Source organism: Cephus cinctus, unplaced genomic scaffold (assembly GCF_000341935.2).
Source record: "Cephus cinctus unplaced genomic scaffold, Ccin1 Ccin1_scaffold1588, whole genome shotgun sequence".
Taxonomy (NCBI): domain Eukaryota; kingdom Metazoa; phylum Arthropoda; class Insecta; order Hymenoptera; family Cephidae; genus Cephus; species Cephus cinctus.
This window is the reverse complement of record NW_014333893.1, coordinates 340330-357415: the sequence shown is the minus strand read 5'-3', so window position 1 is coordinate 357415 and position 17086 is coordinate 340330. Positions and strand designations below refer to the sequence as shown.

General features: G+C 42.5%; 4 protein-coding genes across 10 annotated transcripts in view; 2 read left to right on the top strand and 2 right to left on the bottom strand.

Moving 5' to 3' along the window:
- LOC107273408 overlaps positions 1-8353 on the top strand; it is a 42098-nt gene extending 33745 nt beyond the window's left edge. For all 4 annotated transcript variants that reach the window (XM_025090724.1, XM_015751572.2, XM_025090723.1 and 1 more), the window contains 2 exons: positions 5159-5489; positions 5692-8353. In XM_025090724.1, coding sequence (XP_024946492.1) covers positions 5159-5489; positions 5692-5823 — 463 coding nt within the window. In that variant the 3' untranslated portion in view covers positions 5824-8353. The remainder of the gene's footprint in view (positions 1-5158; positions 5490-5691) is intronic.
- A 1072-nt stretch (positions 8354-9425) lies between these two features.
- On the top strand, positions 9426-12418 carry LOC107273410. Of its 3 annotated transcripts, none has more exons than XM_025090728.1 (4): positions 9426-10155; positions 10734-11022; positions 11712-12010; positions 12084-12418. In XM_025090728.1, exons 2-4 carry the CDS (start codon positions 10834-10836, stop codon positions 12283-12285), a joined length of 690 nt encoding a protein of 229 aa, XP_024946496.1. In that variant the 5' UTR covers positions 9426-10155; positions 10734-10833; the 3' UTR covers positions 12286-12418. The 3 variants fall into 3 exon arrangements, with proteins under 3 accessions (XP_024946496.1, XP_024946495.1, XP_015607060.1); XM_025090727.1 differs by having other exon boundaries at positions 9426-10615; XM_015751574.1 differs by having other exon boundaries at positions 9426-11022.
- On the bottom strand, positions 12319-13158 carry LOC107273412 (5-hydroxyisourate hydrolase-like). Its single transcript, XM_015751575.2, has 2 exons — positions 12815-13158; positions 12319-12740 (listed from the first exon to the last, which is right to left on the bottom strand). Exons 1-2 carry the CDS (start codon positions 12964-12966, stop codon positions 12509-12511), a joined length of 384 nt encoding a protein of 127 aa, XP_015607061.1. The 5' UTR covers positions 12967-13158; the 3' UTR covers positions 12319-12508.
- Positions 13159-13243: 85 nt separating this feature from the next.
- Positions 13244-16240, bottom strand: LOC107273406. 2 transcript variants are annotated; one of them, XM_015751568.2, is made up of 6 exons: positions 15919-16240; positions 15322-15545; positions 15020-15262; positions 14661-14936; positions 14161-14586; positions 13244-14087 (listed from the first exon to the last, which is right to left on the bottom strand). In XM_015751568.2, the coding sequence occupies exons 1-6, from the start codon at positions 16088-16090 to the stop codon at positions 13698-13700; spliced, it is 1731 nt and encodes a 576-aa protein (XP_015607054.1). In that variant the 5' UTR covers positions 16091-16240; the 3' UTR covers positions 13244-13697. The 2 variants fall into 2 exon arrangements, with proteins under 2 accessions (XP_015607054.1, XP_015607055.1); XM_015751569.2 differs by having other exon boundaries at positions 14697-14936; positions 15919-16239.
- Between the last annotated feature and the right edge of the window lie 846 nt (positions 16241-17086).

Genomic DNA, 17086 nt, shown 5'->3' with positions numbered 1-17086 from the left:
GGGGGTGAGAATTGATACAGAATCGGTATCTATGATTTGTTAAAAAATCGCTACTACGGATCTACGTGCATTCGGTCAGTGGATATGGTTCACGTGGTGCGTACGGATCGTCGGTGACTGGTGAACACGCTTTTCTACGAGTCCTCGTTTGTTTGTCTCGTTGAATCACGAAGGTTTTCACGACGATCGTTCGGGACGATTGCGCAAGCCGTGCTTAGTCGAATCGGCTGTTGAAAATCAACGAGTGACCTTGGACTGTCGTAGCCTATCGTGCATGAAAGTATTGTGTATGGAATTGCGATAAAGGGACCAGAGCCCTGATAGCACTAGTGGCATATAAATAATTCAAGTGTGGAATTTCGCTATGAAACTTTACAGAGGCTCCATCGATTCTCTAATAATATCATGGATGTTCGCCATATTTACTCGCTCGGATCATCTCTAAAAACACTTTGGGGGTCCCCGTGACGTTAGCGCCAAGCACGCAGCTGGACGTGAGACTAGCTATACGCGCTTAATAAACGCACCCCAAAACCGATCGTGACAACACGTTTGACCGTACTCTGTCCCACTGGCCTATTTACTGCAGTACACTACAGCGCGAATTCCTATAGACTGTATACATATATACGTATAATGTATAGATATATATATACAGCAGCCATGACCTATATACACCCTCCCATCGGGTCGCCCCTTCCCATAGGGGTTGCTCCCCGTGCAGGGTGCATCAGCGAGGGTTGGACGCATTAAAATTTCTCTTCACTCGTCGAAAATTTCTCTGGACTATTTTTCGTTTTTTTTTTTTCAATGTTATCAGTTGTGTTTCACGTGCATAAAAAAAAAGTAAAATTTTCGTTTCAACGTTCGTTCTGAAAAATTTTTTTTTTGTAAATTCAAAGAAATTTCCACGATTCTGTAATACGCTCCTATCGCGCAGTTAGTTTAACATGGTGATAATTACCGGGACAAGGTTCCTCTTCGTTGGGCAACACCTTCGATTGCGTAATACGTTATACGTAAACGCACGGAATATGCACGACTGTCGACTATATAGGAATTGCACGCAGTCGCATGTGCCTATATCGCTTTGACTGTACATATAGATATACGGTTAATGTATAGGTCCTATTCCACAGTTGAATAAGTACGCAATGGGTTATATGCGAGGAGACAGGTTTGCCGCGAATTATCAGTGGTTCTTATTACCGACACAACAGCGACAGCAATAGCGATCGTTTCATTCGAAATGCCATACGTCACTCCTGTTGTACCTTGAATCATCTGCTTGGTACTGCGCAATTTATTTTTGTATCATTTCGTATACGAGTCGCGTTCGCCCGTTGGAGGTTCCTTGGAATTTCAAAGGTTCCGTGATACGTAACCCGAATTAACTACCGGAAGCCATATACAGTAAACGGTAAATAGATACGAATCAATAGTCAACACTGTAATATGTGTCAGAGACCTCCCTTGGCATTTGTATAGGGATCCCAGTAGTGACGATTGCAGTACTGCCAACTGCACCTGTGGCAGTTACCTCGGGGAAAACTTTATTGCTGTAGAATGGCATAGTGGAAATATGAGAAAAAGTGGGTGAAATTTTTTCTAAATTTTAATTCCTTCTTTACCAACCATTAGGTAGTCGAAGCTGAGGCACTACGTATCTCTGTGTGTACGTGGGTCGCTATTTGGGTCGGCCATCTGGTCGTTCCGCTTGTTCCGATGGGTTCCTGTGTCGCGTTCTCGTGGGATTTTATTTATCGTCGGTCCGATTTCGCATTCTCATATTTTTCCGACCAATTTGAATTCCACGGGACAATGGAGGATCTGAAGATATTTGGATACGTATACTTTATGTGGAGATATTTTTACGCGGCGAAAGGATAGTTTGTAATCCAGAAAATTATTCTTGGTACGGACGGTCAGATTTTGCTTGGAGATTATGTCTTTTCGAATAATTGTGAGGACGGGTTTAAAAAATTGTCGAGTGTCGCCCGCGGGTGCGCAAATGGGGGTTGATCACGGGTCTACCGTTACTATGGAAACGAATGTAAACAGAAAATTCGTAATATAACCTATAGAGATTTAACATGGAGATGAAATGTCGAAATATACGTATATATACATGTGATGGAAGTATTTTTTTTTTAATTTTTTATCAAAGAAAAAATGTGTCGCACGTATAAAGAAAGACGAGTGGGAATTCTCGATGGCTGGTTATAACTTTCAGACGATGCAATTGGTCCATGAAATTTAATTGCGGATACAATTAAGACGCTGAGTATACGTGGCTACTCGATTCCATTGTTTCGTACCGATAACGAGTCACTTTTCACGAGTTTCTTGAGGAATCGATTTGTATACGTAGCCAAGTTGTTCCAGTTTCCAGCAGCTGCCTCGAGTCCAGTGAAATTACAGATAGATTATTTTTCAATGCGATTCCTTTAGTTTCCTTGTTCCAATTCTCGCGGAACACGGGTTACCGATGGTTGGGCCACGGGTGATTCTTCATTCCCAAAGGCATCACGAGGTACCGTTAACAAAACATGGATTAAGATCAGATCGCTGTACTGCCCGAATGGATTCTAGACACGGGTATTTCTTTACAGGCAATCAATTCGATCTCGTTGGCGTGGGCCTGTAGGTACACTCTGCGAGAATAATTCACGTGGATCATTGTTTATCCGATTCTAGCTTTGCAGTATAGATCGGAGATCGCCGTGCGATGTTTCATCGAAACAAAGAGTGATGACCTCAGGTCCACGGGTGTGACGTAAGAGCTTTGGGAGGATAGTCGAATATAGGTTTGAGAACACCGGAGAGTGTCGGGTAGTAGGAAGCGGAATGATTCTGCCTTCTGAAATAATGATCCCGCGTAATAGTCCAGTCCAGTCTAACCCAGAGAGAAGAGTCGGCTGGTCGCAGCAAGGGTTACGCTCTGCAGGAGCGTTTACATAGCAGCGACAGAAGTTGCCGTTGGGTAGTGTCCGTTAAATCGCGATTAACTTCACGCTCGGACTTATCTTTTTTCAACATTTTTCTCCGGTCGTTCGTGCACTTCGCGGAATGTTCACCGGTCCTGAATCCAACCGCAAAGAGGCCGTCGGCGGGTCTTGTGCAATTTTCATAAAAGCGTATATTCCTTTCTCGCAGCATGGGAGCATCGGGACTCTTTGCAAAAATATCTTTTCGCGAGGCCTGAAATAACGTTGGTGAGAAGATAGCGCGAGGAGGCGGACTCCCGCCGCGTTTTCTTTCGAGTGTTGCAAGAGAGAGAGAGAGAGAAGAGGAAGAAAGTGCAGCCAGTGTAAAGAGAGTGTACGCTTGAAAAAAAGAGACGGACGTACGTCGTATTGAGAAAGAAAATAAACGCAGTGGAAAAATAAAATTTCGAAAGAGATAACCGGCGAACGCGAAGACGCCCACGCGGTCCGAGTTTCGAAATTCGCGACTCGCGCGAACCGTGCCAAAAGTGACTTTCGAACTTTCAACGTTTCGACGCTCGAATCGTGCAACGCGAACGATGACGGTTGAGGCGTGTTGAGCAGCGCCACTAGCGGACAGTCGAAGAATCAACGTCGTAAGGATGACGACTACACACGGCGGCCATGTCTACTACGTGGTCAAAGTGCCGAAGGATGCCGTGGGGTGGGAAAGGTAATACAAGGGGATGATTTTGAGAATTCTTTTATTTCGTCAGATCGTCTCTCGACGGACACAAGAAGATTAGAATTACGACGTTCCTTGGACCTCTAACGGGAACCTACTTCGCTATGGTATAGGGGATGTTGCAGACCCTCGACACTCGGGGTCTACAACCCCTAGATAAGCTGCCAGCACACGGATACACAAGCGTGACACAAGGATACTCCGTGCACGTATAGAAACAGTGTGAAGGCGCGTTTACACAATAGCGACCCGTCAGCAAGTTTTCTATGCCAGCTGTGTATACGTGTGGCACAGAGTATATATTCATAGAGAAACGAGGGGCGACGGGATCGGGGAAAGTTGTCGGCGGGGGGGTAGGACGAAGAGGGAGTTGGTTCGTGTAGTTCCAACCACGCGATAGTCCTCGTTAACCTCGTTGAGATATCAACCCCTCCCCCCTCCTCACCACCCATCGAGCTTTTAGAACTAGCCGAGCTTTCCGGTTTTTCCTTGAATTTTTATTTTTTTTCCGTCCGTTTTGGATTCAATTGAATGGCACTGAAAAGAGGGTCGAAGATGGACAGACGCAATGGGGATGAAAACTCATCGAGGAAGTCAGGGTGCATCATTCGCCGGGAGAGAAGATCGAGGAATGCAATTTTCTTTGGGAAATATCCAAGAGTCGATTTCGTCACGATTTCGTAATATCGAGCACGTTATTAGCCGAGCTGGCCGGCGGCCAACCTTCTCCGCTTCCACCTACTCCTTCGGGAACCTTCTTCGAGTAGACCTTCTTTCCCGTTCTCCTGCTTGCTCCTCGTTATCTCCCCTCTACCTTCTGGAGAAGGAAGGGTTTTGTGGCTGATGGCTATTCAAGGAGAGTTCCAGGAAGGTGGGTGGGGGGGTAAATGCTCCTGACGTCAAAAGGTAAAAAAATTAAAGTTGTCAAGAAACCGGAAACTGTATTCGATACTTTGGTCATTACTGAGAGGATGGATCATCGGAAGTCGTCGAAGGGATACTTGGGATTTTCTGAACTGTGCAAAAAGTAAGACCTCTAGGGGCTGTTGAAGTTGCTTGTCGGATTTAATTTCCTCAGTGGCGCCGAGGATAATTGCACCGGGTGGCACGTAAATGAAGAGGAAGAGAACCGGCTCCGTAGTTGGTCTCTGCCGTAGATCTATAGCCTCGTCCACACGCTGCACGCTCGTACGTCCACACTGTCCACTGATTGGTTCCCAAGCACTCCACGAGGCACGTAACCTACCAGCGCGAGCCCATACCTATTCATGTGTGCCCGTGATACACATACGCGCCCATCGGCCTAATTAGGTCCGATTCAATGCCAAAGCTAATGTCACGGCTGTTAAGAGGAAGTTGCGCGACGCAACAGTAGTGCATCCGAGCTAGCGTGGGCGATAAACATTTGGCCAATGAAAAATTGTAAAATTGTCTATTATCCTTTACTACCCAGTCTAAGCGTATGTTTCTTCGTTCCTTGTTGCAGCACCGACAGCGGCTGGGACAATCCATTCAGGCCGGACGGTGACCTCTCGAGAGAGGCCGACGAGATAGTCGAGCTGATAAAGGGAGGCAAGCCTATAACACCTACTCCTGGACAGAATGCGCCGCCTTTGCCGGGTTGCGAAGCCTCGAGCAAAACGCCAAGTGGGGAAAACGACTCCAGCTCGAGTCCCCTGTTGAAGTCTGGCGCGAACGCCACCCCCGCGCAGCAGGCCAACTCCTCGCCCAGGATCAATCAGGGTAACGGAAATGCTCATAGTACGCCGGTCAAAGCCAACGCTTCCGTCAACAGCCAGCAGCCCGTCAACGAGAAGGTAAATCGAATGTTGCGTATGTTCGCAAGGAGCGAGAACCTGTAGGTTCTTTCGCGCGTTCACAAGCCACCAGGCTGTTAACACTGAGTCTCCAGCTTGCGAAGCGTGCAGCACGATGTGCTTCCGTCCTGAGGTTGCATAGACTGAGGCCAGGGATTATTTTCTGATGATCTTGTTCTAATTCTGAATCCATCATTGGCAGGTTGGGTCAGCGACGAATGCTGCGACGGTCGAGGTCGGCAGGGTCACTGCTCAGGGTCCTGGCGACGCATCACAGGTCGAACACGTCACCCTGAAGAAGAAGCCAAAGTGCAAGTGCTGCGTTCTTCAGTAACGAGACCCAGATCCATTCTCATTATGGAAAATGGATCCGTCCTGGACGTGGCGAAGCTTCGACAGGGCTGGATGCAGTCAAGAGAGGAGGAAGGTGCAAGGAGCATACTCGTGAAGGAACCTCCTGAATCCAGGAGCCGGAAATAGGACTCCCGAGGAAGTCGGGAATCGATTGACTCGATCAAATACGTCAATGGGAGAATTACAAGAGACGGAAGTCACTATACGTTCTGCGAGTCATCCCCTAAGTGGAAAGCATGAGGAAATCATAACAAAGGGCTAATCGCTCCGTCTGCGTTCGATCATCCTCAGGAGTTAGTCGACCTGACGAAATACTTTTTTACTTGCTAAAAGGGGAGACGCTAACGTCGTCCACGCTGCTCGCCGGCCCTGACATAGTCGCGTCCTATTCATTTCTACGGGCGCATCGCAACGCAATCGGTTTGCCATTCTGCATTTAGCGAGGGACGAGCCTGCAACATTGGTGTTCTGTCGAATTCGCGTAGCGCGAATGCGAAACGAGGCCTCTGAAATAGAAGAACAAGAAACGATTGGAGGCTAAAACGAGGGAAAAATAGAAATGAATATGAAAATGACGAAGCTGGTCGTAACCGTCGTCGTCGTCGTCGTGATGTAACCTGCCGGAAAATCGAAGCACTTTTAGTGTAGCATCAACAACAAAAGTAATAATTGAGGTCGTCGACGCGAAAAAGGAACGCAACGTTGTCCTATTCCCGTGAGAACTGGAGACTCGAGTGAACGTCTGTGTGCGTAGAGACTATTAAGCATCTCCTAGGTGATATACATAATACGAGATGAAGAAAGAAAAAAGATTATTAAAGTTTATTGTAGATACAAAATGGTAGCTATATAGCTTATATGCTTTTACTATTAAGATTAATATCATTGCGATTTCTCACGGTCTTGAGACACACACATTGATCCTCTGACATCCTAGATACCGGCTTGAGATCGTCTCGCGGATGACCTATGACCGGGAAGAAGGTGAATGAATGTAGAAAAAGGTATGAAAATCAGGAGAAATAAAATTGATTCTGGATACGTCGTAATTCTGCGAATAAAGTCACTCATGGTGGTTGCACATTTTGTGGTAAACATTCAGGATTCAGCAGTGAATTGTAAATACTTTGAATTCTTTTGCGACGCAGAGGCGACGAGTAACGCGAGGGACGCACCTGGATAAGAGGATGGCTCGAGGCGATTTATATGAGACATTAGAAAAGCGAGGAGTAACAAAGACTAAGAATAACTTCACTCGAAAAGGCTTGTTGGAGTTTTTTAATTTTTATATTTGGAAACAACCTTTTCATCAGGCGCGTTCCATTCCCAACTGCTGCTAGTGCACAAAGTAATGTAAATCGCATAACGTTAAGTGAAATTATATTGGGTGGCGAGCGTTATGTTGTTCTTCGCTGTAAATCTCCCTTTAAAGTAGTGCAGCATAGTTTAGGGATGCATGCACCCTCTACAATCTATTTATTTAAAGTTCCCTTATTTTTCTCCCTCTCTCGGTCCGTCACGTTTCTTCGTTTTCCCTCACGTTATTTCCTTCGTTGTGCATTGTTACTTTTATCTTAGATTAAGACCCTCCCTTATTTAAATTCTCTACGATACGTATGCATATGTATAAATATTATATATATATATATTTTTTCGAGTTCTCAAGCGTCTTTAAGTCTATTATGTCATAGGTATGTTGTCTCGTACATAAAATCTCGGAGCTAAGCGTTCGTGAAATAAAACAAAAAGAAATCGAATGAATCCCTCCCAAGAAAAGAGAAAGAATTGCTATAATCCTGAATATTTACTTTCATCAAAGCGACATTAATTCGTACTGCGAACACAAACAGAAACGTGCGCGTCCATGTAACAATGCGTACCGACTAACCAGTCAGTAACAGCTTTCTCACTAATTTAAAAAAAAAAAAAAGCGAAGTAAAGGTCATCGAGGGTCGAATCCGTCGTGTGACGGGATAATAAAAAAAGGTCCCTGCGTACTTTGATAATCTGTGGTTAACCCGAAGAATAAAGAAAAATTGTCGCTCGTACGAATTTCGTGCACCTGTGCTTCTGCAGCACGCTGGCTAATGAATCATTCTCACTAGCGATTCTGTAGCGAGACTAACGTTGAGTCCGTCACTTCCGGAGCCAATGAAAAAGTACATGGTTTGCCTATAGATGAATTCACCTGTATACACGTTTTCTATGTAACATAACGTTATTGTGCGTCCTGAAGAAGGTTCACATAGGAGTACAGTCGCGAAATTGAAAATTCTGCATTAATACTAGGGCGATGTAATGTAAATTTGCTATGGAGGGAAGCAGCCTCGAGGAAACCGGAAGCACGTTGGAAGAGCAATGATAGACGAAGAGAAGGGAGAGGGTCCTTTATGGACGCGAGAATGTTCAAAGACGAATTATTTTTGACGAGATATAAAAATCACGATATTTTGAATGGACGTGTATCGAAGAACGAGAATTAAAAGAGCCTCATGTGGCGTAACGAACCATACGCGAGAACCTGTACTGTGTATAATCCTTTCGAGATGTTCTACCAATCCTTTCCGATTAAACTCATCGATTGATTCTATTACTTTATTGGTTGCCCCTGCGCGGAATCTTCCTCTCGGTTGTTGTTCGAACGATTTAAGGAAATTGTGAGAAAAAATAATAGGCTGGCGAGAGCGGGTGGGGACATTCGTAGGAGGAATATGCTTATGGGACGCTGTGCGCTTTGCAACTTTGAAATTAATGCGATAACACTCTCTTTCTTTTTATTTCTTTCTCCTTACCGGTACGGATGACATGGCTACTCAGTCTTTGGATAATTCCTAGCACGTAACTTGTCGTTTAATTGATAATTAATCGGTGGTTAAGTTTTCGAGATAAACTTAATGATTTAACGTTACTATGTTCCAATGAAAGGTATACATACACCGTGTGAGAGTGCATGGGTGCATGCGCGTGCAATTGCAAATGAGAGAATGAGAGAATGGAAAAGGGGGAAGCTGGGCTGCGAGCGTGAGAAGGAAAACAAAATTGGGATATGAAAATCCTCTTAAACGTCTGTCCCACGCAACTGTTGACTCTGCTGAGCTTTCAGATATTAAACGACCATTAAATGTCTTGTTAACAAAAAATAACAGTACAATAGATTATTATCCAGAATCCATAAGTTCACAGTCCTCTCCAATCTCACCAGATTTTACCATCTTTTGCCAAAGCAATGTTTTCTCCGTTTAAGATAAATGCCAAAGGCGTCCACTGTTATTGCCATTCGAAATTCTACACCGTTCAATGCTTCTCTTTGGCAATCACTCGAATTGGTAATTTTTCAATATTTCCACAAATCACCAAATAATACCAATGAACGTTTACAGAGTTAATATTCGTTTCTGATTATAACTCATGGATCACTTAGATATGCACGTATTTCAGAGATTTGTCTAGCCAGATGAAATTTTGAAATGGACACACGAGGAGGACAGTCAAAATTACAATTCGTTGTGACGCGACGTCTGTCTGGCTGGATTACGTAATGCGGTAATATACGATGCGTGAATTGCGTGTGTGAATTCACTAGAATGGCTCGTGGGACGTAAAGGCAGACAGGGATACACAAACAAGCCAGGCGCGAACCTTTTAACCTATACCTTTCTCTTAGTAGGAAAGTCCCCTTTAACGAGAATCCGTTTAATACGTGAATATTGAATTCGATCTTGGAATAAATTTTCAATTGAACATCGATAATGCATAGCAGCGACCTCGAACTCCTCTGGTAACTGGGCTGAGCAGCCATTGTAAGCTTTTAGTTCACGTGCCCTTCGTGCCTTTTAACAGATGGCGTATCAATCGTGGCTACCGTCACGTTGCGGAATGTGGGTTCGGTGGATTAGAAATGTCAACACTAGACTCGAACATAAATAGCAAACGTATCCTATTGGTAGTACGAAGATCGCGACTGATATGATCTACCCCTATAAAGACTTAAATGATCCGGAGTCAATTCGATCAATCGTGACGATCATGGCCTTTCGACGATCCTTTGGACTTTGCAGACGATAAATTCCAGTGTCATCTTCACGGAGTAACTTTTCTTACCCTTATACGGTCCTTCTTGTCGCCCTTGCTTCCAGTCGATTATACAATGATATTTATTCTACTTGGAGCAATAACTGATTTAATAAGATGGAATTTAAATGTAAGTCGATTTACAACGGTCACGTCAATTCGATTTTAATGAATGATTCATCGACGCGAACGCTCCGCTACGGGGTTACGTGTGGAACATTTGACAGTTGTTGGACATTAGGCAAGTACAGAACGTCAATTATTTATACTTTTGAAAATAACGTCGTTCTTCAGATACTTAGGTGTACTGTACTTAAACTATTGCACGCCTCGAATTATTTATCGCCGTGCATCGGTTTCAGTGAAGGTGTCGCACGGTGGTATCCGTTTGGTTTCTATTAGTCAAGAGACTGAAGAAATCTTTTCACGTGCGAAGATTTCAACCGTCATTTGGCATCGAGTGCTGTGCAAACATTGAAATCCTGGCAATTCGTCATGCTTCAAAATTTCAGTTAGAAATCGTTCCTAAACAGGATATCTAATTAGAATATACTTCCTACTTTGAAAACATGATACCATCATAATAAATGTAAATGAAAATATAATATTTCTAGTTTCACCTGCATGGACGATAATTAAACTCAGTATTTTTATGACTATCATAGAAACTTTATGACCGGCATTGAGGAACGATCGTTCAGGTATATTCTTTTATTTCATATAGCATTCTGGTTACTTCGATCATCAAGGATGATCTTGACGAATGGCCGGTAGGATCAAAAGCCTGAATTGACTCTAAATCGCATTACACAATTTCAGATGACGCCGTGAGAAGCACCGAAAGTCTCTTTTATTGTAGGAATCAGATGAGGACAGGTGAGGCTCACGATGATCTCTCGAGGTCTCTGGGAAGGCGGGGATGCGATCTACGAGAGGATCAAGAGAGGGAGAGACAGGAGCGGAGATCACTATAAAGCTCGATGGTCCAGCTAAGCCATCATTGAGTATCCTTATTCCCAGTGTCTGGCTATGTTATCGGGAGAGAGTGAGGACATTAAGTGAACAAGTGATCATGATGGAGTGTTACCTAATCACGATTAAATCCTTGGTACGTTTCTCTATTCAGGAGGACAATAAATTAATCATTGATCGATTTTAGGGTGTCTATGTCTGTCGAAAAATTAAGGTGGTTCCGTGAGGACAACTGTAGGATTTAATAAAAGCATTTCCTTTGGAATCCTTATATTACGCAACATTGGGATAAATTAAATTTTCAAATTTTAATGCAATTATTTATAATTTAAGGGAGGACTCCATTTTTGTATCATTATACTTGTATATGAGATTTGAGGAATAGTAAAGTCACTTGGTATTTTTAATTGATAAATCGCCCAGTAATCCAATGAGGATTACATGATGCATGGTAATTTCTGTAAAGGTAATAGGGACAACCTTATTAGGCAAGAGCGTGTTGTTTAATCTTGAATGGATGTAGAGAATGACAAGGATCGAGATGAATTGCCGATCTCTTCGCATACACACGGATACTTTAAGTACAGAATATCACTCTTACTCAATATAGAGAATGATGCTAACTAACGTAACTGAGGTCCACTAGGAAATGTCATAGTCCGTCAAATTATTCAAATTAGATCGTCATATACGTGAAAGTGTCGAATGATGATTCAATAGCCGCTAAAAAGATTTTAAATAGAAACGAATTTACGAGATTCTAAAGAGTGGACTTTGCTCCCCCTTCGCATAAAGTCACTTGTTACCATCTGCCAAAAACACTAGGTTTTCTATGCTTTGCTCTGGCACGTGTTCGCCGAGAAGTTATCACCGGATCAGAAGGCACCCCTGTTCGCACGTGGTTCCGGTGGACTCAGTTTGCCTACACCATTCGAATCGAGTCCTGCTGCGTCGACCAGATTGAGTCCTGCTGGTCCTATCAGCCAGAGTAACACACCCAACTTTGGGGATGACGTCCAGAGGGAGGAAACTGCAGAATTGAAACTGGTGGGGGGTCAATTGGTTCGGACTGTCCAGGGTCAATTTTCTTATAAGAGTCCCGAGGGTCTTCCTATTTCCGTCAAGTGAGTAGACTGATGTAGTGTGGTGGTAGTAATGATTTTAGGGGATTATAAAAACCCCACTTTTAATTGAAAGGTACATTGCTGACGAGAATGGAAACAGAGCCAGCTTCAGCTTCGGAACGGATCCCGGAAGAAGGTCGCAGGCTTTTTCAAAACTTCCAGGTCCTCAGAAAGCAGGTACCAGTGGCGGTCTACCCGGTCAAAATGGGGGAAATGCATACCTGCCACCACAAAATCCTCCTCAAGTGACTAAGGGTTACTTACCTCCTGAGTAATCAAAAGGAATTCAATTTTATGGAAATTGACAATTCAATTCTATCGTTATTATTCATTCGGAACAGTTCACAGGCGTACCTGCTGCAAGTACAAAACTATATTTCATAATAAACAGAAACATACTCTCTTGAACGATTTGAAGTCTGCAGATTTGTAACTTTTTTTTTCAATGAAATAAATGATATTTTTCTACATTAACACTGTCGTTTTTCAGTTGACGCTTTAGGATCCTCTGTATGTCGTGTAGCCAAAGGGATTCAGGAGAACCGGTATGTGGTAATGTTCTGTAGAGTTCTTAACGTCAAACACAATCTCGATGAATGGGTACATTGTGTTGGTGTTGGTAGAACTGAAGTACTTTTCCACATCGAAGTGGATCTTGTAGCGACCAACCGTGAAATTGAGCTCCTCAGAGTTCAGAAGGTCGGCACATCTTCCGTTCGCATTGGTATTGCTAGGAAATGAAAAACGCTTTTTTTTTCTTGTTTCTTGAGAACTTTAACCCATAAGATATTTTTATCTGATTACCTCTCTTTATAAAAAATCCATCTTCCATCGACGAGTTTATACAGACTGACTGAGAGTCCATCGACTGGATGTCCTCGACTGGTATCCAAGACATGAGTTGAAATATGTGGTTTATCCTCCGTTTTCAATGCTTTTCCATCCTGACCACTCATGACTGAAGTGTTGATCAGTGACTGTGGTTAACTTGGGGCGATATGCTCCGTAGAAACGATTTCAAAGGTCTAAAGTTCCTGCATGTCAACTGGATCGTGATAAAATGGAGTCATAGGTCGAAAGGCATATAGCGCAAGTGTGCGTTGCAGCAATGTTCTTCATGTAAAATATTTTTTGGCAAATCAAGCACGTGTCTGATGTTATCAAATGATTTTTAAAAATACAAAAATATCCCGGATTAGAGGAAACAATATTTCATATAATAATTTAGAAATATTCTCGTTTGATAATTTATTTGTCACCATAACGAGAGCAGAAAAATATTAATTTTTGGATTTCAAGTGTGAATTTCCATGGGATGCGTCAAGACACTTTGCGATTAATATTACAAATATGTAAATTAATGATATTGGGTTTCTAGTTTTCTTTGTACATAATTAGGGGGGCGAGGGGCGGGTTTTTTGGCAGCGTGATAGCCAGATTTAATCGGCTAATTGAAAACGCATCACCGACAATTGACAATCACAATGTACACATAATCTACAGTGTGGTACAAGCGTTATCTCGTCTCTGCAATCGCCAGAATTGCATAATTCAACATCCAAACGTGACGTCATCGGTCAGTCTGGAATCTCGAGTTTATCGTTGTACCACTTAGTACAGATAAACTTTAATTATCTCAAAATACACTTCAAAAATATTTTCTTCGTTTTAATTGTCTCTATTACACTCATCTTTCGGAGCCGCGATACGTGGAGTAACCAAACGGACTAAGTAGCACAGGTAAATGATAATGTCCTGTGGGATTTTTCACATCAAACACAATCTCGATGAACGGATACATGGTTTCAATCCTTCTCAAAGTGAAGTACTTGTCGACGTCAAAATGAATTTTGTATCGACCTGCCGTGAAGTTCCATTTGGTGGTATCCACAAGGTCATTGCAACGACCGTTTGGCGTCGTGTTGCTCTCATTAAGAAACGTCCACCTGCCATCCATCAGTTTGTACAGACTGACTTGAAGTCCACCAACCGGAAGTCCTTTACTGGTGTCCAAAACGTGAGTAGAAATACAAGGTCTCTTCGATGGCGGTGACTTGGCGGACTTGAGAATGACATGCTAAAAAAAGAAATCATCATTTTATTATATTTCAAGTATTGTGTTTGATTACTGAGCCTTTTAAGCTTCAAACCTTTTTCGGTGACTGTTGGCTGGTTCCAGCAACAGCGTAGGATGATGCGCTTTGCATAAGTTGTTGTTGCTGCGAAGACTTAATTTGTCCGGATTTCATAGAATTTTCAGATTGACCGACAGCTGTTATCGGTTTCTTTTCCGCCATTACGAGGGTGGGTCCCTTCCCTTTTATGTTGCTTAATACGTAGTGAGCACCGGGAGTAAATTTTCCTCCGGCTAGTGTAAGAGTTTTACCACCCGAAGTGATTGTAAATGTTTTATTATGCAACGGAGCGTTAGTCATCGTGTTATGACCTTGTGGAACTCCCGGGGATGATGTCGTGGAAGATTTTGATGAGTTCAACTGATAAGCAGAACCTAATCTACCGGAAGGATGCAACATAACTAACTCGTTTTCGCTGTTTGGATCACTGGAATCCCCGTCCTGCACAAAACAGAAAGCAAGATTTCTTTATTATTTTTTTAGGCAATGCTTAAGCGCTTCACAATATTAATTACCCCAGCAGACTTAACGCTGGATGAAGAATTCTTGACCTCATTTTCGTCGTTCCTCTGCGACAAATGCTCGTCGTCTTCAGCCGATTCTACGGTAATTTCGTTCTCGCTGTTCCGCACATCAGGAAGTATCGACATGACTCGCATTTCTGGATTTTCCTGATCCACCGATTCCACGACCATTTCTAATTCCACGTTCACTTGGTCTCCATTTTCATCAATATACTCTCCATGGACATGAGCCATTGCCTCCGCGAGAGCATCCCGGCATCTGTCATCCTAAAAATGCATAATGAAATTATTGCAATTGGGATATAAAAATACCTGAAACGTGATAAAAGATATTTTGAGGAAGAACTAACATTTCTTTCTACTTTGATTTTCTTCAGGGGAGGTTTCACATCTTCCTCCTCATCAGAGTTAAGCTGAAGGTGTGATTGATCTTCCATGTCTTCTTCACACTCTTCATCCAGCACTCCTTGCTCTTCGGCATGTTTTCTTCTAGCCTCTTCGATTTCCTCGTCATCCATTTCTAATCTTTCTACTACGTATTCTATATCATCGTCATCCTCTTCGTTATCCCTTTCAAGAACCTCAACCTGAGTCTAAAAAATATTTGCATAATGTACAAAGTAAAAACAATAAATATATGTTAAATTATTACCTCAATTTCCTCAGGTTCATCTTCAAGCTCAGCCTCAATCTCTGCTATTTTTACTTCAGCTGCAGCTTTTTTGGCATTCATCTCATTCTGATGCATCAGAGCAGATCTCTGATGTTTCATAGTACAAGTATGCTTCAACAACGACAGTCTATGAGCATGTAAATTCTTTTTACAGTACGTACAAAAGGCACGAGTCGGTTGAAACGGCACAGAAGTTAACCATCCTGAAAATAAAAATGAATGAATGTTACAAAAATATTCTTTACTGAAGAACCATGAAACAATCTATAATTTTTCTTGAACGTTAATAGAATTTCCCGCGCATTATCATAACCAGGATTATAATAGCTTCCGCCGGTGATTGCCGAAAGAGTTGATGCTCTAAAAATAAGTATAAAAACAGTATTGCACAGGGCGCTACGGAAAAGCCGGCCCTGACGATAAACGCGCGCTAACGCACTACAGCGACGACGGAAGACATGAATACAGCGCAACAAACATTCCGCTACATTTTTCAGTGAAGCACATAATCGAAGAGGGACAAAATTAGCGCCAGGTCTTAAAAAATTCCTGGATAGACCTCCGTATTTTGAATACCTTTGAAGTCTGGCATCTGCTCCCATTCCTTACGATAACGTTGGGTGTAGACACGAGTCTTGGCATGGCTAATTTTTCCAGTTGGTGTCAGCCGAGGTCCTCCCTTTAGGAGATTCGCATGCAGCACTGTTTCGTTCGTTGCGATTAGACCCTCCGAATCCTTCTTCTCCATAGCCCACGGGAACAGTTCGAAAACACCCGGATCACAAAATGCCCAAAATCATAACACGAAATCACTAAATAGTTTTATAGGGGGGATGTTCAGAACCGATCCTTTTCTATCCTAGTCCCGAAGCTAACTCCCTAGCAATGGCCGATAGCTTGCTTGGGCCCCCCAGGCAAGCCTGGCCACGCGTCACAGTTACGTCTCCAACTTTTTGGGGCCCAGTACTCTGAATTAGTACAAATCTTTTTTGGAACTATGTACAATTTGTCGGTTTCAAGAAAGTAATGATTCGTATGCAGGGAATTTCAGATTTTTAATATTACTAAAATTTGTGTGAACGGTGTAATATAAAAACAAACTTATTTTAAAGAGAGGTGATACGACGCAATAAATTGTGACTGTTTTTATGCATACAGCCCTGCGATGCGTCGAATGAAATTCTTTTACTTAAGTTCCGGTCGATATGCGTGCGGTGACGGTAGGAAATAGTATCAAGGAGCGGGAAAATTTGAAACCCTTGAAAGCAGTTGAATCTACGTTTGTAAAAATTCGAAAGGTAGTTCACGCTCAATATTTATAGAATTTTACATACATTATGTAGTAATATCAATTATTTTATTAGGTATATTAAATTTGTGTATGGATGAGATATCCATTGGAGACTAAATGAATATAACATTAATTATAACAGAGTGTAGGAATATTGTATAACAAACTTGTCCCGTTGATACCTTAAAAGTTTGTATATTTATGAAAAGCCATTGACGTCAGCTCAATTTTTTCCTCGAGTAGCTGACAAACGTTAAAAAGTAACCAAACATACATATGTAAATTGACTTTTTATACATAATTCTTCATTTTATAAATTTTAATTTAATCGTCAGCCAATAACCTACCCTCGCTCAAAGGAAATAGGTAAACGTAAAAATATCGGTAGCAGTGGTGGCGACACTTGAGGAAAGCGTGTTAACTAAAATCCTCAGGACTCAGTACTAACAGACA

Coding starts and splice junctions, on each gene's coding strand:
- LOC107273410 (XM_025090728.1), top strand. CDS start 10,834: ATGCGATCTACGAGAGGATCAAGAGAGGGAGAGACAGGAGCGGAGATC. Junction 11,023..11,711: donor TAATCACGATTAAATCCTTG/GTACGTTTCTCT, acceptor CAAAAACACTAG/GTTTTCTATGCTTTGCTCTG. Junction 12,011..12,083: donor GGTCTTCCTATTTCCGTCAA/GTGAGTAGACTG, acceptor TTTAATTGAAAG/GTACATTGCTGACGAGAATG.
- LOC107273412 (XM_015751575.2), bottom strand. CDS start 12,966: ATGAGTGGTCAGGATGGAAAAGCATTGAAAACGGAGGATAAACCACAT. Junction 12,741..12,814: donor TGGATTTTTTATAAAGAGAG/GTAATCAGATAA, acceptor TTCATTTCCTAG/CAATACCAATGCGAACGGAA.
- LOC107273406 (XM_015751568.2), bottom strand. CDS start 16,090: ATGGAGAAGAAGGATTCGGAGGGTCTAATCGCAACGAACGAAACAGTG. Junction 15,263..15,321: donor ATGAACCTGAGGAAATTGAG/GTAATAATTTAA, acceptor AATATTTTTTAG/ACTCAGGTTGAGGTTCTTGA. Junction 14,937..15,019: donor AAATCAAAGTAGAAAGAAAT/GTTAGTTCTTCC, acceptor ATGCATTTTTAG/GATGACAGATGCCGGGATGC.